Consider the following 26512-nt stretch of genomic DNA (forward strand, 5'->3'; position numbering starts at 1 on the left):
TGAGAATGACAGCTTGATTAATTTAGAATTCTATATATTTTATAAATTGTGTATAACTTCCAAGAGCCTGCTTTTGCTGATGACAGCAGAGGAAGTCTTGCAATGGGGCAGCAGCAGTTCAGGAAAGAGCAAAATCTGCCTTCTGTGGCACCCATGAGCAAGGGGTGCACTGCTTGCCTGGGGGATCTGTGCTGATGGGACATCCAAGGCACAGCAAGGTGCAAATCTTGCTCTCCTCTGTTGCCATCCAGGTAGGTGGCTCTGGTTCATCTACATACACACACAAACACACACACACACACACACACACACCATACAACTATTTGAATTTTTTTTTTAACTTCCTTGTGACCCAGTGGAGCTCAGTGAGGAGTCCCATTCTCATGTGGCCACCAGAGAGGGAAAGGGACACTATTAGAGCACCCAGGCAGAGTGCCTGGAGCAGACAGTGTCCATGTCCTCTCTGGATGGCTGACCCTTTTCATCCAACTGTGTATATGGACAGTGATACTCTTGTATCACCTTGCAGCAATTCCTACACCCACATTTTGAAATAAGAATGGATCCAGTTTAGATCCTCATACTGCTTGTAATTAAAACACTCTCTTAAAAGGAATAGGTACACTTAGGGCATATTTACTCCAGAATGTGTCTTTAGAGTAGTCTATCTCCTCTAAATTGAGAGTAAAGTGCCAGATATTGCATGGAATCATAGAATCAATGTTTTGGGTTGGAAAAGAACTTGAAGATATCCAGTTCCAAACCCCCTGTCATGGGCAGAGACACTTTCCACTTGGCCAGGTTTCTCCAAGCTCCATCCAACCTGGACATGAAGACTTGAAGGGATTGGGCATCCACAGCTTCTTTGGGCAACCCATTCCAGAAAATCTAAATGATTAAATTAATATACATTTAATTTTCAATTTTTTTTTAAATTACATGAATGTAAGTAACTATTTAAACTATTTGAAGATGTTACTCTTTAATGGGAAGAATATTTTTTGTCAGATTTTACTGATGATAAAAAGCTCAGCCACCAGGAACAAGTAACACCATATTTGAAGTGGCTGGGTGCAGTGCCAGGTGTGGAATTCAGGGTGTTGCTGGAAATGTCCAAGCCCAGGCCAAGGCATTTCCTGATCAGAAGAGCAGCAGGGGATGGAGTGATGGTGATGTGTGCCCTGGGACCATTGACTTTGTGCAAGGGCTGCCAAACCTCCCTGTGTGTCCAGCTTGTGTGTGCCCTCTGAGGCAACCCCAGCAAGACACTGGGAAGTTGAGTTGCTCCATCTGTGAGTCTGGATATTTGCAGAGGTGTAAGCAGATGAGCTGTGACAGTCTAGGGAGAATCATGTAGCCTTGATCTGAAACTGGCTTCTGGTTGGATGATCTGCAACCTGATCGCATTTGTGTGCTTAGCTGCAGAGCAGGGCTTTTATTTTGGGCAAAACAACTCACCTTCACTCAGAAACTCTTCCTATTTAGAGAGGAGAATCCAGGCATAAACTGTTGATTTACTGAGGCAAGCAAGCTGACTGGCTGCTCTGTTTAGTGTGAACTGATTTGGCATGCACACCAGCAAAACCCTGGTATGATTGAAAGAAAACAGAAAAATATTCTCACATACTTTCAATTGAAGGAAAGCATTCGAATCTTGCATTCATCAGTAACTATTTAATGAATAATAAAAATAGTGGCTGGGGATTCATTGACAGGTGGAAAGTGATTAACTTTTAGCAACTATTGTGAAAATGGACCAAATTCTAATGTCTGAACATACAAGATCTATTTTTTCTTGGCTTTTTTTTTTCTAACTCACTTTTTGTATTTGGAAAAGATGCCTTCATTTGTTTACTTTTATTAATAAACTAAGAAAGGAAATGCCAATGTTTTATTCACAGATTTTTACAGGTATTTTGCAATTTTAATTAGTCCACTGCAAAGGTTTCCTTTTAATTATATTCAGTGTCACACTTGTCTGACAGAGTCTGAGAACATAAGGAGAACAGAAAATAAAAATCTGTTTGATCCTGAGTTACCCATTAACAACATATTCCCAAGCTGTCTAACTATAGAAGGAGCTGCAAAAAAAGCAAGAGTGGTAACTCTCTATATAATAATAATTCCTGGTTTTGTCTTTAAACTGCAGCCTTGGCAATGATACAGCCCTTTGCATCAGATAAAAAGAAAGCTCCACCTCTCTTCCAAGATCTTTCTGTCACCCTGCATAAAACTTGTAGGAGAGACAGGTTTCGAAGCATCTTCCCATTTTTAGGGAAACGGGATAAGGAGCCACGGATATTCCATTAAAATGTCACAAGATTTATCAGCAACACCAGAAACCCCTAAAGAAGATGGCAGACCCGAGTGGGACAATAAGTTCCAGTATATTTTAAGCTGTATCGGATTTGCCGTTGGCCTGGGGAACGTGTGGCGATTTCCATACTTGTGTCAGATACATGGAGGCGGTAAGATTGGAACGGGGCTTTGCTAAAATACTGAACTTCAATTCTCATGCAACTATAGTATCTTCTATATGGGCATGGAAATTACTTAATTTATATCAGTTATATCCCTTTTTAAAAAAACACTGATTGTCATTAATGTTTTGCTCCAGTTAATTAGCTCTTTCCATAGAAATATATTTAATTATATAATGATATGTTCAGTTAGGAAGACCAGACTGATGCTGACCTAACTGATGATAGAACAAATCTATGTTGAAGTTTTTATGCCGGTACTACAGCCCCAGTGGAAGCAGGAAACTGAACCTGCAGCTGGCTACCTTAAGGAGAAATGAAAAGCCCTGGGGAGGCCTGAGGGAACTGAACTTCCCTTTGGGATGGTGAGTGAGTCATTCCCCACTCATGCTCTTAGAAGCTACCTCATCATCTGGAATTGCCTCTGCACAAAACTAAATCGTGCCTTTTGTTGTCTGTGAGGCTGTTTAAAATGCTCAGCTGATGGAGCAGCAACAGGAGCCTGCCAGGTGTCATGTGCCTGGGTACCAGTTCCACAAAGAATTTCTTTAGAAGCAGACAATTTGGTAAATATAAATGGATTTGAAAAGAGTACTTGGTAGCTCACTGATCACAGAAGCTTTTGAACTCTGCCACAGTAAGCTGTCTGAAGAAGAGTGAGCAAATTGTTTCAGACCAGTATTATTTGTTATTTTTCAATTGATTGGAGAAATTGAAAATTCACACCTGGAGAAACTGTCAAGTGACAGAAAACATCACCACATCCAAGTGCGTTTTACTGAGGTGTCTGTATCATTTGATGAACTAAATATATTTAAATCAACCAAGGAACTAAGAATGGATGCAGCCTGCAAAGGAAGGCATTTCAGAGAGAAAGTAGCCACTCAGATAGGGACTATGGTAAGTAGCTCAATGAATGAGCTACAGCAGGTTCCATCAAGAGAAAGAACCTTGGCAGATGTAAGCAGAACACTAGGAAGTAGGTAGAGATATTGCTGCCTATAGTAAGACAACTTCTGAGTCTCTGACTTTTTCCAAAAAGTCAACTTTAAAAATTAGACAAGATTTTTAAAGACAAAATGCAGAAAAGGCTCAGCAATTATCCAAGGGTTAGAAAACTTCTGAGACACAAAAAAACCTTAAGAATTCAATCTATCTGTGAAATTGAAAATTAAAGGGTATGTTTATCCTAGCCTATAAGCAAGAAAATGGAAATTATTTCGGTGGCAAGGAGCTTTTTAGGGCTGAATATGCAACAGCTGAGAGTTACAGTTACACAAATAGAGAGAAGAAAAGACAAGAAGCAGTAGGTTAGATTCCTCCCAGGACACTTCATGGTTTCTATAATTTATTTTAAAAATGTGACACCCAGTGAAACCCCCACAGAAAAGTACCATCAGTGGGTGGCTGGAAAGCCAGGAGTCACACTGTTTCTCTGTGTTTGTCCATGGGAATTATTGGAAAAAAACCTGTTAATTCGGTTAATGATACTGGCATTAATGAGACATGATGAACATCTTTAGAGAGACATCCCCATAGCAGATATGGCATGAAACCCGCAAGGAAAATATTCTTATGGAGCAGAAGCTGTAGGTCAAATCCTCTACGGCATCTCAGGTGATCTTTCTATCTTGGAAAGCAAAGGGAAAAATATTCAGGATTAACAAATAACATAATAAAGCTAACATAATGTGATGTTTTTGTAATGTAGTGAATGATTAACACAAAGTGCTCAGTGGAAAGTTTGTAAGCCCCAGGCAGGGCCATAGCAAGATGGAGCTCCTCCACACATTTCATTGCACAGAGCAGCTTCTGGAGCCACCAGCTGCAAGAGGCTTCACAAAATTTGTGCAAAATCAGGATTAAGATGAAATATTGTTCTACTGGCCGTTAAAAGGCTCTCACACTTTCCTATGAAGCAACAATTGTTGCTTCTCCATGGCCAGCTGTGGCCAGTTGTGTTTCAATATCTTCAGAGCCCAGCCTCACTTCAGAAGATAGCAATGCTCATCTGCTCCTGAGGTTTGATCTCTCTCCTCCATCCTCCCTTCTGGGGTCCCCTGCATCCCTATCCTCACTGCCCCAAGAGAAGAATGAGTCTGGCTGCAAGGAGGTCACCTGTCTTATGGACTTAGAAGTGCTCAGAAAGTCTGCTTGCTTGTGTATCCAGCTCCAGAACTCCACTATTTCACACAGGAACCTTTAGGGACAAAAAAGACAGGGGATATAGCAGGTTTAAAGAGAGTAAAAACAGAAAAATGCTGCAGGGGTAAGGGCTGAATTGCTCCTTTTCTCCCTGACTAGTAATGCTGCCAGTGAGAAACTAGCTTAAAATAGCCACCAGACTCAGTAATGGCAAACAGTCACTTTGCATCATCACCAACAGTGGCATAAGACAGTGGTGAATTAAGGTCAATGTATTGATGGGCAGACAGTGTTTGGTCATTACTGACCCTTCAACAAAGAGCTCAAAGAGTTCAATAGCAGGATGGACTCTCTAATAGAGTGCTGTGAGGTTTGTGAATAATTTATCCTAGAAAGCTAGCATTGGAAAAGCTGAGTGAGTTATGAAGATCACTGAGAAGACAGAGCTCTTGCATTTACATCTGTGTGTAAGGTAGCTGCATTTTTCTTCTGTTAATTTAAAGCAGTGACATGGTTTGGGTTTGCATTTTCAAAAGCAAACAACTCAGGTGCAAAAACCCAATAGGTTTTCAGGGGTACTGGAGCATAAATCCTGCATGTGTGCATGTGAAGATGTGCACATGGGAGAGACCAGCAGCACTGTGTTTAACTGGGAGCCCTGAGAGACACCATGGCATTCTGCCTGCAGCCATAATCAGAAGCAGGAGAAACCAGGTATGGATATGGCATAGACATGCTTGAAGGCTGGATGGCTTCTGGGGTAGTTTTACAGCTGGTTCAGGTGATATCCTTGTTTCTGCATATTTTCAAAAACAACAGATGAAAAGAAGTGCTTGTATGTTTGTCTCATGTCAGCTGTTCCCATCAGACCTCTGGCCCTGACTCATTGCACATTAATGTTACTCAGTAACTCGGATCTAATATAATATCAGCTCTGCTGACATTTATCACCTGCTGCCGTTACTGATTATTTGGGTTTACTGCCTGAGTTAAGTTAGTTATTTACTTTTCATGACTAATGGGTATGAAGGTTGTTTGCCACAGTTGGTAGAGACAAACACAAATGTTCCCAGGTAACTGGGATTGAAAAGAATTCTCTAAATAGCTCAGTACAGAGTTTGTCACTTAAAACTGAGACACTAACAAGTCATACATGTATTTGGGTACGCACGGAGTCATCTGAGTATACTTGAAGAAATCAACCCAGTTCTAGCTAGTACTGACCACAGAGGTTTACTTTGGATTATAGCTAGTGTATATATAAATATATATATATATATATATATACATATGTCATATATATACATGCTTGCTTAACCCATGGGTATTAAAAATGTGCCTGAGCCTACAAAATTACTGAAAAAAATCTGTAATATAAAATACAGTTTCTTCCTAGGAAAAAAAATACACATAAACACTACTATAGGTAGCAGCAACCACCATCTAAATCCCACACTGCTACACACTACAGTCATGCTACAAAGGGAGAACTGTTTACTTCTGGGACAACTATTTCCAGACTTTCATAACCCATGGCCTACTTGACCTTTTGCTCAAACTTGAACTACAGTGTGCTGTGAAATGCCTGGTTCACTGTGTCCTCAAAAGAAAAACAAAACCAAAGAGGAACAAATTGTATAACTGAAAGATACTGTTAAAAAAAAAAAAAAAAAAAAAAAAAAAAAAAGAAGCAGCAGAACCTAAAACCAACCCAAACAAACATAGTATGCTGGGAAGAGCAGAACTATTCGCTGTCTGACAGAAAAACTGGGTTGCAGCTAGTAACAAACTCAATTTTCTGGTTTATTAAATATATCCTGCTTAAATGCTTGGTGAAAAGCTGTGACCTGTGGAGTCAATCCTTTCATAATTTGTTATATTTGATTGCCCTTTACATCTCAGGTTGGTGTATGCTTGTATTTGAAAGCTGCATGCTTGCATCCTTCTCATTTCACAGGGGAGTTTGCCAAGCTTATTTTATGAGCTATCTGTGGGTGTTACCCATCTTCATATGAAATGGCAATTGCCCCTTTGGTTTTCTGGAAATGGCCTTAGCTCCTTCACTGTAGGTCAAGGAGATTTATATAGTCATTTACGTGGGAAATTCAGCCCTGCCATGTTTCAGTCAGTGAGGTGTGTAATGTGGCCTGCAAGGCAATATCAGTGCCATCTTAAGTGTGCTGCACAAATACAATACTTAGAGTAGCTCCTATTTTCATCTGGATTGAGGTGTGTGCAGAAGACATAAAAGAGGTTATGAAGTGCTATTTTCTAGAGAGAGGGTGGAATGTGATTAAGTTTATTTTCTTCCTATCTGATGTCTTGATGTAATTCCTTTTTTGTGTTGACTATATCCCACTGCTTAGCCACTGCTCCCATGGAGAGAATGGGACAGGTCTGAAAATCCCCTTTCAATAGCTAATATCTTTTTCTCTGCATCTGAACAAGTAGTTCCCACCTATTCCATAAAATTGCATCAATTATCACAGGTATCTTACCATCAAGTTCTTAGTCTTTTGGAAAAGTGCACCCATCGCCATTCCTCCTATGTACCAACAGAACTGATGAAGTGAATCTCCGAATACTTGCTGCATTTTATCACATTGAGATGTTCTTTCCAAATTTTTCAGATACTACAGATGCATTTCCTTCAAAACTACTATTTTTCCACTTTCCAGGACATTTCAGTCTTTATTATACCTAATTTTTCTACTCCCAAATCTCTCTCTGAAGGAAAAGTACTATTCATGTTCTGGCCTTTCAAATGCTGCTGTGTCTCTGAATCATTTCAAATCACTTGCTTTTCTTCTGCTAGCTGATTCACAGGCAGTGGTAAGATGCAAGACTGAATCATGGATCAGTCCTCCCTACAGTTTTTCTCAACCATTTAGGAAGTCTTAGTATCCCAATATCAAACACACCTACTGGGTCTTTTTCTCTGCTTCTCACTGAGGCACATCTATTTCTACAGGTCTTGGTACACGTAGATTAGGAGGTCTCCCAGCTGATACTTCAAACTGCTTTACATTTCCACTAGCCCAGTCTGTTGGTCTCTCTTTCCAAGTGAGAAACCACATTTGGTTGTTTCACTCTGCTTTGCTGGTCACTGACAACCAACTTTAGACTGCACTCCTTCCAGAGCCTGCTGGTTCTCTGTCCCATGGAGCACTGGCAGCTCTCCCCAGGCTGCCTAGAGGTTCATGCATTCCCCGCCCCCAGACTGTCACATGCAGGTGATACAACAAAGGTTGTGCCCTTCAAGTGTCATTTTGCTGGATATGGTCGGGCAGTTGCTGTCCTGACCTGATTTGCCAGTGCATTGCCATCGAGGGGTCAGGTTTTAAAAACCCTCTGTGTATCTGAGTGTACCTGCTCCTTCCTTTCCTGCTGCTGTGGCTCTGGAGCCGTCTCCACTCCAATGGTTCTTCAGCAATCTTGTTACACACTGGTGTTCCTTGACACTTGGGATTCTCTTGTTAATGACACCAGCTTACCAGTAGTGCATTAGTTAGTTTTTGACAGTCTGATTAGAAAAAATTTTTGTAGCCTTCTGTGCCTTTTCATGTGTATGGGGATTGTTCCATGGCTTTCTGATATCCTTGTGCAGGATTCTTTCAAAATAAGTTTTGACTCATGTAAGTTTTGAAGAGTTTTGAGGGTTTCTTTCCCTTGACCTTCTTTTAGTACCATGTGTATCTACTTGCAGGATTGATGCTTTATGAATCTTCAGTGTCTTTCTGACACAAGGAATGCTATAGACTAAAATTTTCCTAAGTCGCACCCCAGGGATGCAACTAAATCATGCTTTGGCAGTACTTTTTATTTTTATGGGCATCTCTCCAGGCTTTTAAAGTACTTAAAAATGCTTCACCACCATAATTTTCCTTTTTCACTTTTTGAGCGGAACAAAAAACCCCAAAACTCTTTTTTTTTTTTGTTTGTTTGTTTTGTTTTGTTTTTGGTAGACTGTCCAGATGCAAGATAATTTGTTGCTTGTGCTTTATGATTTTTCTGCTAAATTTTACTTTCCCCATACCCCGTCGAAGCAAAATCTGAGTTCTGCTGTTCCTGTGCTTAACATCATATGTGTTCTGCTGAGGTTTTGCTGTGCTTGTATTTGAACTCTCTGTTGTGGTACCTGCTGTCTTAGGTTCTCTGTTTCTTGGATTTTCTGCCTGCACTCTCCATGGTTAGATTTCTCATGGCATTTTGTTAAAAGAGGTACTTATTTTTTACATTCTGGCACATCCTCCTCTTTCTATTAATCAGAGTCCTCAATTATACAGTGCTAGAAGGTTCTTACTCACTATTCCGTATCTGATAGCTTACTGTTAATGTTTCTTCATGTTTTTCTATAGGTGGGGGATTTTATTGTGGAAAAAAGTAAACTTCAAGTGCTTCATCAGGCTCTCTGTTCTTTTTCTCTTTTCTTTTTGCCTAAAAATATTGTAATGCAAAGGAATAAATAACTAAAAACTTGCTTTACACTACAAGCCATTTACTTGAATTAGGTTTGAGAAAAATTAATATTCATAAACAATTTCTTGTTAGAAAGAAACATTCCTTTGCCATATTTTCATATTTGTAGATAGCAGAGTATTTTATATAATTCTCATGGAAAACCAGTATTTTTTTTTCCAAGTATGACATTATGTTTTGCCATGTTGTAAATATGCCTGAAGATAGACACAAGCCAGCACAAAGTAAACATGCTTTTATCAGCAAAATGTCTAAACACACTCTGCTGCCAGTGGTTTAACTAGCAAACAGAAAAGGAGAGAGAGATAACAGTTTGCACTAATTATTACCCAGTTATTTCCCAGGAGATATGATATGGGAGATAGGCTGGTCTCTTAAGGCGTGCTCTGCTAGCAATGGCTCAGCAGGGATTGCAGTGAGACTGCTGCTGCCCAGAGCTGGTGGAGGGCCAGGCAGATGGATGAAGAAGTAGAGTACTTCATACTGCAGTGCTCTGGTCACTTGCCTCTATATTTTGCTCTTCTCAGGAGACAGTCCAAGGCACCAGACTGTCAGAAGGCTGGGCTGGCATGCTCAGATGTGCTATGGAGAGGGATACTGCAGCAGGTTTGAAACAGACCACAGGACTGAGCATGGCAAGAGGTTACTGGGTTCTTCTTGAAGGGACCTCAAACTGAGGATTTAATGTACTGGGAATTAACTGTGAGGTTCCTTTTTCAAATCTGCTTATCAGTTAAAACATTTCAAGAACAGAGATCCTAAGGTGAGACATTTATTTCCAAGTTTGGCAGCTTATGAACAGTTCTTTGCTGAGACAAGCTTTGTGATTTTTGTTTCTATGCATAACTTGATAAAAGGCTGACCATCCAACAACACACCTTCTCTGGCTGTTGTATGTATTTATTGCAGCATGTAATAAGAGGTAGCAAAGTTATTGCAATACAAGACTAGCTCAAGAGATTAGATTTTATCTGCCCAGCCTTTCTAAATAGCCAGTGATTGCAGAACCCAGGCGCCATTCCAGGTGGAGACCAGAAATCCTTGTGCGTTCCCCCACCTCTCTCTCAGGGCCAAAGACAGAGCATAAAGTTTCTAGAGCTGGAAGAGCAGAGCTGAGCAGACCCAGATATGAGGTCTGGAGGCAGATCAGAAATGGTAAAACAAGGCACAGGTTTATTGACAAAGCTATGAGGAACACAGAATCTGTTCACATTTGTAGGAGGATGGGGAGGTGGCTGAGGCAGGACTTCTGTCTTTGTCTCCCTGAAGAAAAGAGACACTGTGGTCACAGTGGTTGTCAGTCATGGCAATAAACTTCAATCTATTCCACATTTCAATTTAATTGGACATTTGGGCAAGTGGTACAAACATACTGACGAAACTTTTGGTTTCATGAAAATCAGCACCTGTGCAAAAGAAGGGAGACCCAAACGTGTGTCCCTTCTGAGGGAAGTTGGGGGAAGTGAGGCATAGCACACACTTTAGCAGGAATCAGCCAGACTGTTGGTAGGACTGGTCCCTTCCTACAGGCAACCAACAGGACACGCTGCTTCTGGCCCAAGGGAGATGTTGCGAGGAAAACAGAAAAGATGTAAAGGACACAAACTGGAAAGAAATGAAGTTTCATGGCTCACACGTCTCAGAGAACAACTTCAGCCTTCCTTTCAGTTTTTCATTAGCTAGAGGCTCTGTGGTCTGAGCAGAGCTTCATGCAATAAAATAACCTGGTCTCTTGGGAGTATACAGCACATAATCCTGCTTTTCCAGTGCAGGATGGAGGCCTGAGAAACTTAAGAAATGAAACGAGGCAATGCACTGAGGGAAAACAGATGGAATAGGGGACAGGCAAACCCTTGTGCTTTATGAGAAGGACAAAAACAGATGCTTAAAAGAAAGGGAAATTACTTAAATAGTGCGTCTACTTATAATGGACTGTAGCAATGCCTGAGGGAAGTGCCCTGCAGCATTAAGCATCCCAGTCCCTTCTTCTCCATCTTCACTACCAAAATTACCAGCAACAGATCTTACTTGTAGGCGTCCCTAGCAATGATCCCTCTCTCAACACATCCTATGAGGATTTTGTTAGGCTCATAAAGCAGTAATTTCAGTGAGATGCAGAAAATCATGAGGCTTAATCACACTTAAATGTCTTTTCAGGGGCTTTCCTGATACCATACTTCATCGCTCTTCTCTTTGAAGGAATCCCACTGCTACACCTCGAGCTGGCCCTAGGGCAGTGCCTGAGGAAAGGCAGCATTGGAGCCTGGAACACCATTTCTCCTTACCTTGGAGGCGTTGGTACGTCTCTTCAGTCCCAGCTCAAGGAACTGCAGACAGCTCCCACCCAGCACTCACTTCCTACAGACCTGTGCCTGATGTGTTTTAGGATATAAAAAGAAATGAGTGTTAGGATTAAAAAGATTTATCTTGTAATGAGGATATTAGGGGTGATTTCCCAAGAAACATTCAAGGCCATGTTGGATGGGGTTCTGAGCAACCTGGTCTAGTTGAAATGTCCCTGTCCATGGCAGGGGTGTGGCACTAAACTATCTGTAATGTCTGTAATGTACAGAATCTGTGATTCTGTAACTGTGTATTGCTCTCAGCAGGCGTTACTCCAGGCACATTTTAGGATCATTTGAAGAGCCTAAAATGCAAACCTAATAACCTTTGTTGTGGGGAGCATAGTGAACATGGGCTCTGCTACTCAACAGTACCCCATACCAACTATACCCTGGTGCTCAAGAGCTGCCTGCCCACAGTGCTTGCTCTTCTCTCACAGCCCTTCCAGGACTCAGTCTTCTCTGTCCGTGAATAGCCAGACTAAAGGAAGGACAGAAAGACAGGAAACCAAGGATCCTAATACCTCCTAATGAGTCCAAAGCACATGGGAAGTCTCCCCTCCACAAGAGGGTAGGGCTACTGAAGAGACTTTATCAACACAGCTGGGTATGAGGGACAATCCACACAGCATTGTGCATGAGGCTGATGTGCAGTCCTGTACTGCCGGTTCTTTTCTACCTATTTAATATATTAAAAAACTCATCTGGTGCTCTGTGTCCATCATTGTTAGGCTGCAAAAAGTGACCCAGAATAGCCACCAGAGGTTAAGGAGGTTAAGGCATTGACATCTACTGGATATTTGAAATAACACCCTTATGCCTGCAGGGCAAGGGGAAGCTCCTGCATGCTTCAGCCAGCTCTGCTGGATCATGACCTGCTTTGAGCAGGTGCCTGAAATGGGCTTGGCACTGATAGCCCTGCCTGTGAGCCCACGTGAGAGGAGAAGAGGTGGGAAAGAGGAGTCATCCAAGGGCCAGAGGGCAATGAGAAAGAAATACCAAGCAGCAGGTGGTTCTTCCAGCTAAACCCATCTCCTACGACCAGGCATGTTCATACTCCCTTTGGAAAAACGCAAGCAAATGGAAACTGTGGTGCTGATATTCCCTCCTCATCACAGGAGAAAAATAGTCCCAAATTTAGGGCACCTGTGCATGATACGGGACAAGAGTGGCCTCATGCAGCTACAGCACACTATAAAAGTTTGATCTCTTTTGCTCTCTGCTATTACAGTTGTCCAGTATCATAGAAAACAATGGATTACATACTAGAGCAAAGATTTCAACCCTAACCTTCTGTGTAAGTAGAGAGTCTCAGCATTCCTGGAGCAGGGCTGGTGATCTGGGGGATTGTGCACCAGTGTTTGGCTACTGAAGACACAAATGCCCATCTTTCATGGAAAATCTCAGGAGGGGGTCAGGGGGATGGAGAAGAAAATCTTGAAAAAATAGGAAATGAGAGCTTCTAGCAGCTAGTGCTGTTACTGACGGATAACTTTTCCCAAAGCTTTTCTGAAGTGAGATCTTGTGCTTTCTGTAGGAGTTGGTTCATGGATGGTGTCGATTCTTGTGAGCTTGTACTACAACACTGTTTTAACTTGGGTGATGTGGTATTTCATAAACTCCTTCCAAGAACCTCTTCCTTGGAGTGTTTGTCCTCTAAATGAAAACAGAACAGGTAAGTACACTTCCATGAGCACTGCTAGAAAAACATCAGACTCTGATGTCTAATCAAGAAACCACACTTCATTTGGCTCCAAATTGTGCACAAGTCCTGGTTTTATTTCCTGTTAAAAAGGTACAAGAGTCATTGCGTCATGCTAGCTTACCCAAATTCATCATCCTCACCAAAACAATAGCCAGAAAGTCGTGAGTCCTTTTGCTTGATTTTAAAATGGGAAACAAAATAAAGAGAAAATTACGTTATCCATTACAAAACCTTTACTAAGACTAAAGAGAGACAGTGTACATAAGCAGGATAAGGAAGAATGCTCTCAGGTTTTTAAAACTATTTTTCAGCTTCCTTTTTTTCTCAGAGCATGAGAGAGAACAAGTTCCAGGGCACAGCAAGAAATACCACCTGAGTAAAAGGCTAAGAAAAAAGGCAAAACATAGTGGAATTTAGCTTTCTTTTGGAGCCCTTAGGACTGTTCTAGAGTAGAAAGATAAATAGACACCACAGGTTGTGGTGTGCACCACATTCCCTGTTCTGTTTTCTTCAGGCACAGAGCCTGGCTGGGGAATGCCCACTCCCCTGCATGCAGATGCCTGAAGTCCCTGTTCTCAGAAGTCCTGGAAACTCAAACCAAAGAGGGCAATGCCTGGGTCTTTCCACACCACAGGGCCATGACATAGCCAGGGGAGCCTGGACTTTGATGTATTCTCAGATGCCTGGAGTTTGCTATGGTCCAACCAACTTGTAGTATACAGCTAAAAATTTCATCATTTTCACTACAATTAATTTAGACTTTACCTTGCACTGTGTACAACACTGTTTCAAGCTAGGAAGTTATCTCCTGTATAAAATGCTGGTGATGTTCTGGTAAATGTAAGTCTAATAGTCTCAGCCTGCTGTGAGAGTTTGTCTTGCTGCACATTACAGACAGTGCAGAAAGTCCATCTCTGTATTAGATTTTGCAGCCCACAATATATTCTAACACTTGCTACTTTTTATTTTTTCAGGATTCAATGAAGAATGCTATGAAAGCACTGCAGTAAATTATTTTTGGTACAGGAAAACTTTGAACATAACACCTGATATTGCTGAGAGTGGCACGTTCCAGTGGTGGCTCATTTTGTGCTTAGCAGCTTGCTGGGCAATTGTCTATCTCTGCACCATCCGAGGAATTGAAACCACAGGGAAGGTATGGAAAGGGTAGAGAAGTGATTGTCCCACAGTTTGAAATCTTGCCCTCTAGACACCGAGTTTTTACCATAAGGAAAGCCTTCCCCACTTACCACACTGGCACCATTCAGTGTGCCCCTTGTCCAACAAATTGAGAACAGCAGTACAAGTGGCTTAAAATGATGCTTCTCTCCTTTTCCACTGCAAACACTTCTGCCCTACCAGCCTCCCCTCTCACAGTTTTAAGAGCCATTTTGTTACAAATATATTTTGCAAAAGTACACCCTGCTTATGTGAAAGATGGCCATATTCATCTGTAGCTGCCTGATCTAATATTATTATTATTGTATGTTGCAATAATTTAAATAGAATTGTTTGAACTTATTGCCAGTAACTCTCTGTCTTCTGACCTCCTTACTTTAGGCAATTTATGTAACAGCAATATTTCCATATCTGGTCCTGACTATATTCCTTATTCAAGGACTCACTCTACCAGGAGCCACTGAAGGTCTGATTTACCTCTTCACCCCTAATGTAAGTGTTAGTATTAATTTTCCTTTTACTCCTCCTCAGATTTCATACCACTTTCCAACAACTCCTGATTTAGGTGTCTATCCAAGAGTTCAGCCAAGCTCTTTTTCTGAGATGAAGGGACTTAATTATTTTAATATATTTTCAGAAGAAAATAAGCAGCAAACAACAGTTCAGTAGTAAGCCTATCAGAAAATACTGGAAAATTAAGAATGTTATGGATGCCTCAGTCTTTAATGTGTAAGTGAAACTGATGTGCTTCACAAGTACATGAGAAGGATGTGATTTCCCTGCCACTGCTACAGAATTTACACAGCTTTAATCTTTTAAGAATTCACAAAGAGAACAACTGAGGATTTATACTATAAAGTGATTTTTTGGGGGGTTGAAAGTAGTTTTCTCCTGCCCGTTTCTTCATCTCATTTCTCCCCTCCCCCATATCTCTTCCTGAAAGACAGAACTGCTGTAGAACAGCCCTTCTCCCATTTTTCTTAACTTCTCAAATGTTGAACTTCTCGTATGGACAGGAGTTCCAGATCCCTCCACAAGCTGGCCATTTCAGAAGCACCTTTCCTACACTGTCCTTGGCAGCATTCCCAAATGCAAAGTCAAACTGTCCCACTGAGTGGTTGCTATCCACTAGAGGCTCCTCACAAGTCTGCCTTCATGGCTAAAAAGCTCCATGAATTGGTGGGTGTAGAGAGGAAAAGCAGAACTCACTGACACATTCTCGAGCATCCGCTGCCTCTGCAGCCACAGCAGTGCTTCAAACACAGGAGCACTGTATTTTTCCTTTCCTACAACAAGAACACAGACATTAAAGAAAACATAAGCCAAGAAGCTCAGAGATACTTTATATGCCAGGCTGGAAAGGGACGAGAGCAAGAGAAAGCTCAGATGAGACACTGTTTTATCCCTCTTTCTACAAGCCCAGTGGCACAGAAACTCATCTAAATGCTGCCAGAGCTCAAGACAAGCTTGGTATTACAGAAGATCAGGATATTCACTTAAATTTTTTAAGGGCCAGACAGGACTGTAAGTTTGGTGCAATGTCTTAGGGAAGAAAGCAGCTTTGACAACACAAACAAAACGTGCCTTGGCCTGTTAGCAGTTGGTCTCAGCTAGGCCGTCAGGTTTCTCTGGAATAGCTCAGGCATTTTTGGAATTTAGTTTTCAATGATCCTGAACTGAATGCAAAAAAATAGATTTGCTGTACTGACAAAGCCTGGAGGTATTGCAGTGCTGAGGAGGAGCAGATCATTGTAGAAGAGCCAGATGGATTTGTACACTGGCAACAGAAGCCAGAATGAAAATCCACCTGCAGTGAGCCTGCAGCTGATGGTTACCTGGTTTGAGGAAGCAGATCCTGGGGACGTCATTGAAAAGTCATCTGAAGATGGTTCTAGTGAAATTCTTATCTACAAATGTGGAAAAGCTGATGCAACAGCTGGTAAGTGATACCTGCTATCGGTGTTGCCATTGCACAGAAAGTGTAAGACAGATGGCTTTGTTAAACTAACCTACCAATTGCTACACAGGGTTATGGCACTTCAAGGACTTCAAAAGCATAGTAAGCACACAGCTTCAACATTGCCCTTCTCTCTTCGTCCCTACAATCCAGTACCAATATTGCCTTTGCTGTTAGGCTATTCCCACCCTCCCTGTGACCAAACACCAGTTTTTCTTTTACAATTCTCCACAGGGGATGGCTCAATGTGAGTTGTAAAGAAGGGCTGTTAGGCAGAGATTTACTTGGCCCACCCAGACTACATCAGTTTACAAAACTGTCTGTTTCAGCTTGCTTTTAAAATACATAAAATCAACCTTCTTGACATTCTTCCCTGATCGGAGGCAATATTTTACAACTTCTTTCCAATTCTGCAGTGCACCAGAAATTGTAGTTTCTCTGTAACAGCTGCTACATCCATTATCTCGTAACTGTGACACCTCATGGTTATTTGTGAAAGTCTGTGAAAGTAATACCTAGCACAAAAAGTCCCATCTTACCCAATTTCAACATCATAACCACTTAACTAAATTTGTTTTGTTTTTTTAAACCACAATTTTTAAAGTTTATTCATTTTCCAAGTTCATACTTTAGTCCTTGTTAATACGTACCACACATAATAAAAGCATGCATATGGATTTAATTATGCGAGGCTGTGTTTTTATTTTCATGCAAAAATACATAATCAACTTTTGTCATCTGACACACTTGCCTAAATTTCAGAATAAATAATGATTACTTCTTTTCATTGACTTTCAGACATAGAGAAGGCTGATGGTTCACTCACCTTCTCAAAATTCTTGGTTACTTGGAAAATGAAGGTGCCAAGAAAACAAAAACATATCCTGAAGCGACACTTGAGGAGAAAGCAGAAGTTACACAACGATGAAGCCTGGAACAGGCTGGAACAAGGAGCAGGAACAGACTTTTGGAAAGGTTTTCGGAAAATAAACAACCAGAGGCAGCAGAAACAAGATTCCATCATGCATCAGCAAGAGTCTGCATGGTTCAGCTTCAGGGGATGCCTGTGTCACCTAAGGAATACAAATGTCTCCTTCTCCGGTGTCTTTCACACTTGAACACTTGAAAGAGCTTCAGAGATTATAAATATTAGGAGGTTCTCTGGCAATGAACAATTCCAAGAACTTGGTTTGGCAACTGTTGCCTGTGCCCAGAACTCAGCAGCTACTTAACAAGGAGTGAGAATGCAAAAAAAAAAAAAAGAAAAAACAACAAAAAAAAAAAAAACCCACCACAGGCTCCAAATCCCTATTCACAAAACCATTAACTGTTTTTACACCAAAATTATACATCACAGAAATTTTTAATTCTGTTTCTGTCTATGCTTCACATATTCAAGAATCCAAACATATTACCATTCATGAGGGAGTAATTTCCTTTCCTCCTTACTCCCCTGTTCATTCATTAATGCTGATTGCACATCTTCATCCACGTTTCTGGCATCAGCACATATTTTCTTCTGAAGACATGCTTATAAAATCTGTATGCCATATAAATATAAAATAACACTTTCAACAATTTGCTGAAGCCCAGATAATAACATTGCCAAGGCATGCTTGCCTGCCCATTATCTTTTCAAGTTAGGGGGTTGATTAATATCTTTTAGAGTCAATAAATGCACTGCACCTAGTACCAGTCTAAACTATCTCCAGACTCATTTGCCAAAGTTCCCAGTCTGAAAGCCAGACTTTTAGGAGTCGCATCTGTCAGCATCAACTGACTTGGCAGCACTTAATCAAAGTGTGAAGGCCACGGAGCCACGTGAGTGCCAAGTTTCTGCACTGCAACAGCACCTGCACAAGGTCCTGCCAGTGAGCACTCTGGCCTTTGAGGGCTTGACTATGATCTTTCAAAATAAACCTCTAGAAAGGTTTGCCTTTGCTGAAGCATTTCAGCCATCAATGGTCCCACAAATCTGCTTGCTATGTTGTGTTGTACAAGAGGTGACTCGGCTCTGCTGTGGTCAAAGCACTGGCCTCCCTGTGGAGAGAGCACCTGCAGTAATGGCATTGTCTGAATCCATCCACACTGAGGTGGACCCATTGTTCTTGCTCCTCAAGCTCAGGCCAGCTTCAGAGAAACCCAAAATGCTATGAAGGGTCTTTTGGCATACTTATCTCTCACTCCTGCGTATGTTCCCAGTCATGGACTTGGATCACTAGCACAGGCACACAGACACAAAACACACAACTTGTCCTGCATGACTGGGATGCAGATTTGACTCTGACATTATAAAACAAACTGAAATAGTCTACAGTCCCAGCATTACTTTTGAACTATCTGGCTTTTAAAACATTCTCAGCAAAACATTCATCTATTTCCTCTTCTTGATAATGGATCAGAGAGCAATTCACCTAGTAGGGTATAACACATCACTTTGTAGTTTCTGCAGGAAAGTAATATTTATTGATCATGTTTACATTTTACACATTACTCATGTTCTATCTCTTTCTTTTATATAGATTTTAATGTCAAGACTCCTTAGTGGAGCTATTTAAAACTGCTTAATGTCCTCTGTAACCCACCAATCATTGCTTTTTAATTTGCCTTCCTGTATCATACTGCCCTTACAACAAAATTCAAATTTCACTGTCAGTTTTTCCTTTTATCTTGTATTTCCTATACTGACCTTCTATCTTTTATTGCTGCTTTCACAGACCAGATAGCAGATGCTGCTCTTAATAACTGTTCTCTTCTTGCCTATTTGCGCTTTTAGTCACTTTTATTAAATTATTATTTAAGCAAATTTGGACAGCTACGGAATCACTTCCCATCTTAAAACAGTGAAGGTTTAGTATTTGTTTATATGGTTCTAGGAAAACTTTCTTTAACTGCAGTTTAAGCATGTGAATTTTTAAAAAAAGAAAGTAATTGAGGAAAAATGTATTTTTTACTTTCCCTATTGTGTTCCTAGTGTCTATCACTTAGAAGCACATTTTTATCATCAGAGGAAGTGTACAATAAAGAAGATTCTATAATTGTTGCACACATTTAAATAACCTCAAAACACCTGTTTTACTGACCTGTTTAGTACATATTCCCATTTTCATAGTATTTAGATGGCAACACAGCTCAAAATTTCAGAATCAAAGTAACAGATGAGCTATGAGAACTGCAAGAGAAAAATAAATTTTAATTTAAGCCTAATACGTGCATTGCTTCTAATTATTTCAGCTGAACACTTTGAAAAATCCTCGTGTATGGCTTGATGCAGCTACACAGATTTTCTTCTCTCTCTCTTTGGCTTTTGGAGGGCTTATTGCATTTGCAAGCTACAATCCAACAAAGTGAGTAGAACTACAAGCTTTATTAGCTGGCTGAATTCTTGCTGCATTTTGTGCAATTTCTTTATATTTTCAAAACGTTTTCCTTAATTTTTCTAAAGGATCTTTAGAAAAGTATCTGTCTTTCTAAATGGCCCACTAGATTTTCTAACAGAAGGGGGGAGGGAAGGAGAAAGAAATTGAAAAAAAAAAAATGTTTGCACAAATAACTGCATCACAGATAAGAAAACCTGCCTTTTATAATCACTTGTTTGAATGCTATCTCTAGAAATGACTGTGAAAAGGATGCTGTGACAGTAGCAATTGTGAACAGCATGACATCTCTCTATGCTTCCATCCCAGTCTTTTCTGTTTTGGGATTTAAAGCAACCACAGCCTACTGGGACTGCTTGGACAGGTGAGAAAGCTGTGTTCCCAATGTTATACTGTGGTTTCAGTGCCTAAATAGATAATGTGATTTGAAAGGCTTGTATTTAGAGAATTTATTTTCATTAGAAAGGAAAAGCATCTGTATGGAGAAGTTTAATGTAAAAATATAAATTACTATGGGACTGAGTCAAAGATGATAATTTGTAAGAATCAAGACAAATTACAGAACAACCCATTTAAAGTTTGCACCTTACTCTCAGGCTAGCATTAAAAGTAGTAAAAATCCCTTCCTTCTTCTATTTCACTAGAAATTTATTTCACTAACTTATTAAACACAAGTAGTAGAAATGGTTTGGAAACCTGATAAAAATGTTTTAGAGACTGAATCTGCATAAAGTACTCAGAGTTTCTGTCTGAGACAACATTAAATAGTCTGAGTATTTTCTACTATTTTATATATGAGCTGTCAATTAATATTTTCCTCTATATTGTAAATAGCAGCACAGAAAGTAAACACAACTTTGGAGTATCATCTGAATACACAGCATAGCATTTCCAGCCACATCATCTGCAAACTTTTAAACTAAAGTTTAAATATGTTGGCTTCTCTGGCAGGAACATTATCAGTATCATCAATGAATTTGATCTTCCGGAAGAAAGCATCATGCGACAGAACTATACATCCTGGATTAGTTTTTTGAATTCATCATATCCAGAAAAAATTGGTGGACTCAACCTGAAAAGCTGTGATCTTCAAGAATTTCTTGATCAGGTACCATAACTGCTTTCAACAGGTAATCCTTAAAACAAAGTTATGTAGAAGGATTGGTATCTTCCTTTTTCTTGTAAGTATACATACTCTGTTCCACCTGCAATGATATATCACACATAATCATGCAACAAATCAATCTTTCAACATTTGAAATAACAATACTGCTGTAGGATAGTCTGAATGTACAGCTGTCTGTTATGGCAAACAAAGCTACACATAATTACCACAAAACTGATCTTCCAGGGTGCTCCCACCAGAAGTCTTACCATAGACAATACACTCAGTCCTAGTTTGGTTTACAGAAATAAGCATAATGGGGGAACACACCTAGATGAAAGATCATAGAAAAAGGATGCTGAATGGGAATTTCCTAAGTCTGTATTTAGGAAAGTTAGAAAAATCCAGTACAATGTAAACTGTTCACCACCAAAGTACATCATGAGTGTCTCCTTATTTTCCAACCTTCCTATAACATTTGTCCTACCACTAAACACAGATGTCTCTTCTCTGTTTTCTTGTCCTACCTCTCCACTTGCTGCAGGGATCCTGTCTGGCACAGTCAGTGTGTGCTAACGCATGACAGGCCTAACATGCAATAATGGTAACGTAGGCTATTTTACTCACATGATGGAGAAGTCACAGGACAACATTCCAGCCCTGGCACAAGTCAGTTTCTTTTGTCTCACTTCTGATGGCATCCATTTCTCAATATTTCTCATTTACAGTCAGAAATATTTTACTTCCAAGTTACAACAACATTAGCATTTTTCAATGCTTAGATTTCAATATCCTTGTCCTTGGGAGACTAAATCAAAAGAAATTTGGTTGAAATTGGCTTTTTCCCTATTAGTCTTTTCTGCCTTGGCCGTTATAGGGGGTTTTGTGACCTACGATTCACCAATTCTCTTTGTGTTAAAAGTAGTAATCATATCCTTATTTACACCTCTTTCTTTCCAGAAGCTTATACATCATAGATTTTTTAAAAGCACATTTAAGATGGTATTAGCAAAACAATTTCTATTACAATTACAACTCTCCAGTCAGCTTTACTCTGAACCCATCTCTCTGCGCAGGCTAAAATTCTGCTCTATGATTGTCTAGATCTCTCTAGAACACTTAAAATAAAACTCCCCACTGCCCATTTTCTCACTTGCTGGCTGCCACAGAGGCCACAGGGTGACCAGCAACCTTGACTACAGAAAAGGACAGCATTATATTATAATTACTTTATGTATGAGAAATGACATTGTAATGTGTATTTTAATCTGTTTGTGAATTCTGCAGAGTGTCTCAGGAACTGGCTTGGCTTTCATCGTTTTCACTCAAGCTATCATCCTTATGCCAGGCTCCCAAGCCTGGGCCATCCTGTTTTTCATAATGTTGTTCAGCTTGGGCCTTTCTTCGATGTTTGGAAACATTGAGGGTGTCTTCACTCCTCTTCTAGAGCTTCAGATTATACCTAAATCAGCACCTAAAGAGTTATTATCTGGTAAGGTATTTACTTTGTTTAAAGAAGGTCACTTCCTTACAGATGTACCAACTACTAGCTCCTTAATTAATACCACAGAGGAGTTAATAATTTGTAATATTATTTTAGCTGAATGTCACAGTGTAAAAGTAAGGGCAGTGGATTGTGTTTGCAGAAGATACGCAGAGAGGTGAGGTAGCAGTTATGGCAGAAGCTGTCAGGTGACAATCTTATATCGCCTTTGCCAGTTCTTTTCTCAGTTTGCAAGTTCAGCTGTTCCAGTCTGAGAAAGCTTGTTAAATTGCTATTCCCAGAGTCCAGTCCACTCTGAGCTGTTCCAGTCATCAGGAAGAGCCTTACCTTCCCTTAAGCCTTTGGCACTGATACAAATCACTTTAAGGCACCCAGTGGCATCAGCTGGTCTGCCATAACCACCTGCACTTGAACTTACCACAGTAAGAGAGGCCCATTCACCCCTATTTCACCCAGGTCTATGCTGCTACAGATTCACATTTACTGTGAACATGTCAGAGTAGAAAATTACCACTTGAAAAAAGAGAATGAAGGTGTGGTATCCTGTTCTCGCACCAAAACTGGAATCTTTTCAACCAGCCACAATAATTGAACACAACCTGCTCCTTAAGAACCAGACTTGATTAGAGTCTGAGAGATCCTACGATGAAACTGGTCCAGAAAAATCCATGGCAGTTACAAGTAATGGATTAATATTTCTGCAATGTGCCCTTTTAAATTCTTATGGGAAATATTGCTGTCATGCCTTTTGTAGAGTCTTCCTGTGGCATCTAAATTGTATCCCTAATTTTACAATTCTTCATGTAGAAACAAATTTATTCCCAAACTTGATGAGTTAATATTATTTTTAAATTAATTTGGCAATTATGAACTTTAAAAGAAAAAAAGTCTGGAGGCAACATTTTACGGAATTGAACCACAGGCCATCTCGGGGTTAGAAGCAATTAGCAACACATTAGAAACACCTACAAACTGATTTGTAGCCTGTGTTTGTGTCCAGCAATACCTTTATTCCCTCTTTTCCTTCCCACTTTTTCTCTCAATTACCCCAAATCGGAATCTTGGCTAAAGGGGAACTGGCTGTACAGAAGTGTGCTGAAACCCAAATGATACATGCTGGAACATAAGGGACACACACATTTGTAACTCTGGGCGTTTTGAGGAAATGGGAGCAGAAATCCAGGGAGTCCTTACACTTCCAAGGTGGCACCTGCCTGCTGTTTAAGCCTATGGAAATGAGGCACTTGAAACTCACTACAGCACTGAAAAATTAACACTGGGTCACAGCACAGCCCAGGCTGTCTGAGGGAAGGAAGTATGAACAACTGAAGGATGGTCTGAGTCACGTGAATGCACTCCTCCTGCAACAGTAGTGCTCTTGGCCAACACATGGGAAAATTGGGTTTGGGAAGTGGTATTAGCTCCCCTAATGAGAGTACAGCTTGTTGTAACTCCATAGAGAGGGAGAGAATAAAAATTGTTAGCGTAAGAACAAAGCGATTTAGAACAAAAATAAACCAACCAAGTTCAGTACTCCAGTAACAAAGATATCTTTTTTTCTTCAGGTATAATATGTTTAATTAGCTTCCTCATTGCTCTGTGTTTTACACTGCGTTCAGGGAGTTACTGGATTGACATTTTTGACAGATATGCAGGTTCAGTGCCTCTTCTAGTCATTGCTTTCTTTGAAGTGATTGGAGTTGTGTACATCTATAAAATTAAAAGGTATGTTGGAAAGAGACAGAATTTTTTTCTTGTAAGACAAAAATGCAGCTCAGGTTGCAGTAACTTTAACCCTGACCTGATTTGATTTGGTGATGATAACAGAGATGTCTTCCTAGCATGCTATGTTTGTTCCCTTAGCAATTTTGTCTTTTTATTTTAAATATCTGAATAGTTAACAGAACTGCTGCAATATAATCATCATTTATTTATGCTTAGAAACCTTACACTAGGTACTCAGGTAATTAAACTGACAATGTAAATTGGTCATTCATCTCTGGTATGGCTCAATAAAGACCTACTTGAATGATATTATTTACTCAAGTAAGTAGTGCGTTATTAAAGAATGGTGTGGAATAGAAAAGATTTACAGTGCTGTACTCTGTTTCCAACTTACAGGAAGCTATGAAAAAGGGAAACTGTTACCACTCTAGATCTGACCTCATCATAAACATGCCTTCTTTTACAAGGTTCAGTGAAGATGTGGAATGGATGACCGGACGAAAACTCAATCTCTTCTGGCAGATCACATGGAGGTTTATTAGCCCTCTGCTCCTGCTAATTGTCTTCATGGCCTTTGTTACTCTTCAGATGCAGAAGCCACCAAGCTACACAGCCTGGAACCCTAAATATGTATGTGCTCAAATATTTTTGGAATTTCTAATAAAAGGAAGAATGATCTATTTTTCTCCCTTACCAGATCCTTTAATATCATTGTTATCTACTGCTTACCCATTGAAAATAGCTTGAAGTGATGTAGTGCTCAGAACGAGAAGGCTCCAGTGTGCAAAAAGGTTACACATACTAAAACATGTCTCCTCTTGAAGTGTCCTGCTTATTTTGTGCTCCATACCTCTTATGGATGTGTGTAATGCTCAGAAGTGTTGTAGTGAAACATGTCAGAGTCATTCCATACCCACAGAGGGTTCAGAGGGAGAACAAATGCCTGAACAAAGCTTTACAGCATAAGAGATGTCAGGGATGAAGGCATTTCTCAGTCAGAGCTACCAATATCACAGGGGCTCTGGTGAATATATCAATGTGTACTTTAGGCAGGCAGACAGGGAGGCAGTGGTCTGAGTATAGTGTTGGTTAATTCAGCAACAAAGACATGTCCATGCTGAGAACATTTGATCTTGATATCACTGTCTCACATCAATTGCAGTTTCTTTGACCCCTCTCAAATACACCCTTGTGTAGGGATTTGAAGGTCAATTATGTTCTTAAACTATATGAGGATTACACAGGAGCAGTGTCTCCCTCAAATGCCATCAAATATCTATCATCCCAAACAAAATTCATAGCCACAAACTTGCAGAAATTGTTTTATCATCTTTCCCTCAAAATCTGATATACATCTTCCCTATCTGACAAAGAACCTGCTCAGTAATTGTTGAAATCAGTTAAGCTTTGAGTACAACAAGAATGAACACAGTTTAACCAAGAGTAGGTGAAGATTTGATAACACTTTGGGCCATCCCCATATCCCTAGGAATGTGTCACAATTCCGGCTATACATTTTTGAAAGCATAAAGCACTTAAAGCTGTCTCTAGGCCCACAAGAAGAGTTTTCAGAGGACGCAGCCACTGACTGCTACTGTAGACAGAGTAGAACTTGCTATCTTTACTACAACAGTGAAAGAAATCAAAAATAGAAGTCATAGCAAAAAATAAGTGTACCTATGAATTATGTCTTTTGCTTGCCTTTTTATCTCTACAGGAAGGTTTTCCCATGAAAGAAGAGAAGGTCTATCCACCTTGGGTGCAGGCCATTTGCGTGCTGTTGGCTGCCCTTCCTTGCGTGTGTGTGCCTCTGGTAGCGCTTTTCCACCTGATCAAACAAAAGCGCAGAAACAAGAGCCCAAGCTTCGTACCACCAGAAGGCTTCTCCTGTCAGGGAGCTAACAGCAACTCTTCTCATCCAAAAGAATAAATATTTATTGTACCTGTCTGTAAGCAAAATAAGACAGCCTTTGTTAGACATTATTAGCTGTAATTTAGCATCATCCAACCAACCTGGTATACACAGATCCAATGCTTACAGCAATCACTACATTCTGTAAACAACACTGTTGTGGTTCCTTTAATTTCAGCCAATTTCACAGCTTCACGTATATCTCCATCCAGAATTTGAACTTGGAAAGCCTATTAAGTATTGTTGCTGGTTTCTTTCTTCACTTTCAAAAAACTGGTCTGCTCCCAAGGATCAACAACATAAATTGGAACACAAGCACCTACAGTTTCTTTCACTGCCCTGTCCCCCTGCTCCAGGAGATGCAGAATGAGAGCCCTCTAAGATAAGGACTGCTCTTTTCCACTACACTCTAATTTTTATAAATCTCTATATACACTTAAACAGCAGTCATTTTGTGATTATTTCATATTCTCAAACATTGCAAGGAGCAAAGATAAAGAAAGCATCAGCAGATAAAAAGAATGTTAAGTAAATCTGAGCACTTAATTCTGCACAAATATCTTATCTTAGCAGATTCCAGAATTTATTCTAGTGGAAAATAC

The 26512-nt window shown here is 40.2% G+C and overlaps 2 protein-coding genes across 4 annotated transcripts in view; one reads left to right on the forward strand and one right to left on the reverse strand.

The window, feature by feature from the left end:
• Window positions 1-2152: 2152 nt before the first annotated feature.
• LOC100220507 (sodium-dependent neutral amino acid transporter B(0)AT3) lies at window positions 2153-26351 on the forward strand. 3 transcript variants are annotated; one of them, XM_002187645.5, is made up of 12 exons: window positions 2155-2468; window positions 11262-11402; window positions 12984-13121; window positions 14126-14307; window positions 14712-14822; window positions 19522-19634; window positions 19900-20028; window positions 20616-20772; window positions 22057-22261; window positions 23839-23998; window positions 24466-24628; window positions 25716-26351. In XM_002187645.5, the coding sequence occupies exons 1-12, from the start codon at window positions 2312-2314 to the stop codon at window positions 25926-25928; spliced, it is 1869 nt and encodes a 622-aa protein (XP_002187681.2). In that variant the 5' UTR covers window positions 2155-2311; the 3' UTR covers window positions 25929-26351. The 3 variants fall into 3 exon arrangements, with proteins under 3 accessions (XP_072780524.1, XP_072780523.1, XP_002187681.2); XM_072924423.1 differs by lacking the exon at window positions 25716-26351 and having other exon boundaries at window positions 2153-2468; window positions 24395-24691; XM_072924422.1 differs by lacking the exon at window positions 11262-11402 and having other exon boundaries at window positions 2154-2468.
• TERT (telomerase reverse transcriptase) overlaps window positions 10256-26512 on the reverse strand; it is a 48743-nt gene continuing 32486 nt past the window's right edge. Inside the window, exons 18-21 of the mRNA XM_030265811.4 lie at window positions 25676-25945; window positions 19371-20869; window positions 15540-17360; window positions 10256-13325 (exon numbers count right to left, since the gene is read on the reverse strand). The gene's annotated coding sequence lies outside the window, so the exon portion shown is untranslated. The remainder of the gene's footprint in view (window positions 13326-15539; window positions 17361-19370; window positions 20870-25675; window positions 25946-26512) is intronic.

This window comes from Taeniopygia guttata, chromosome 2, assembly GCF_048771995.1.
Source record: "Taeniopygia guttata chromosome 2, bTaeGut7.mat, whole genome shotgun sequence".
Lineage (NCBI taxonomy): Eukaryota > Metazoa > Chordata > Aves > Passeriformes > Estrildidae > Taeniopygia > Taeniopygia guttata.

Bases quoted from the DNA above. Each gene is read 5' to 3' on its own strand.
- LOC100220507 (XM_002187645.5), top strand. From the start codon at position 2,312: ATGTCACAAGATTTATCAGCAACACCAGAAACCCCTAAAGAAGATGGC. The intron at 19,635-19,899 runs GTGAGTAGAACT...TGCTATCTCTAG, and splicing joins GCAAGCTACAATCCAACAAA to AAATGACTGTGAAAAGGATG. The intron at 20,773-22,056 runs GTACCATAACTG...TGAATTCTGCAG, and splicing joins TTCAAGAATTTCTTGATCAG to AGTGTCTCAGGAACTGGCTT.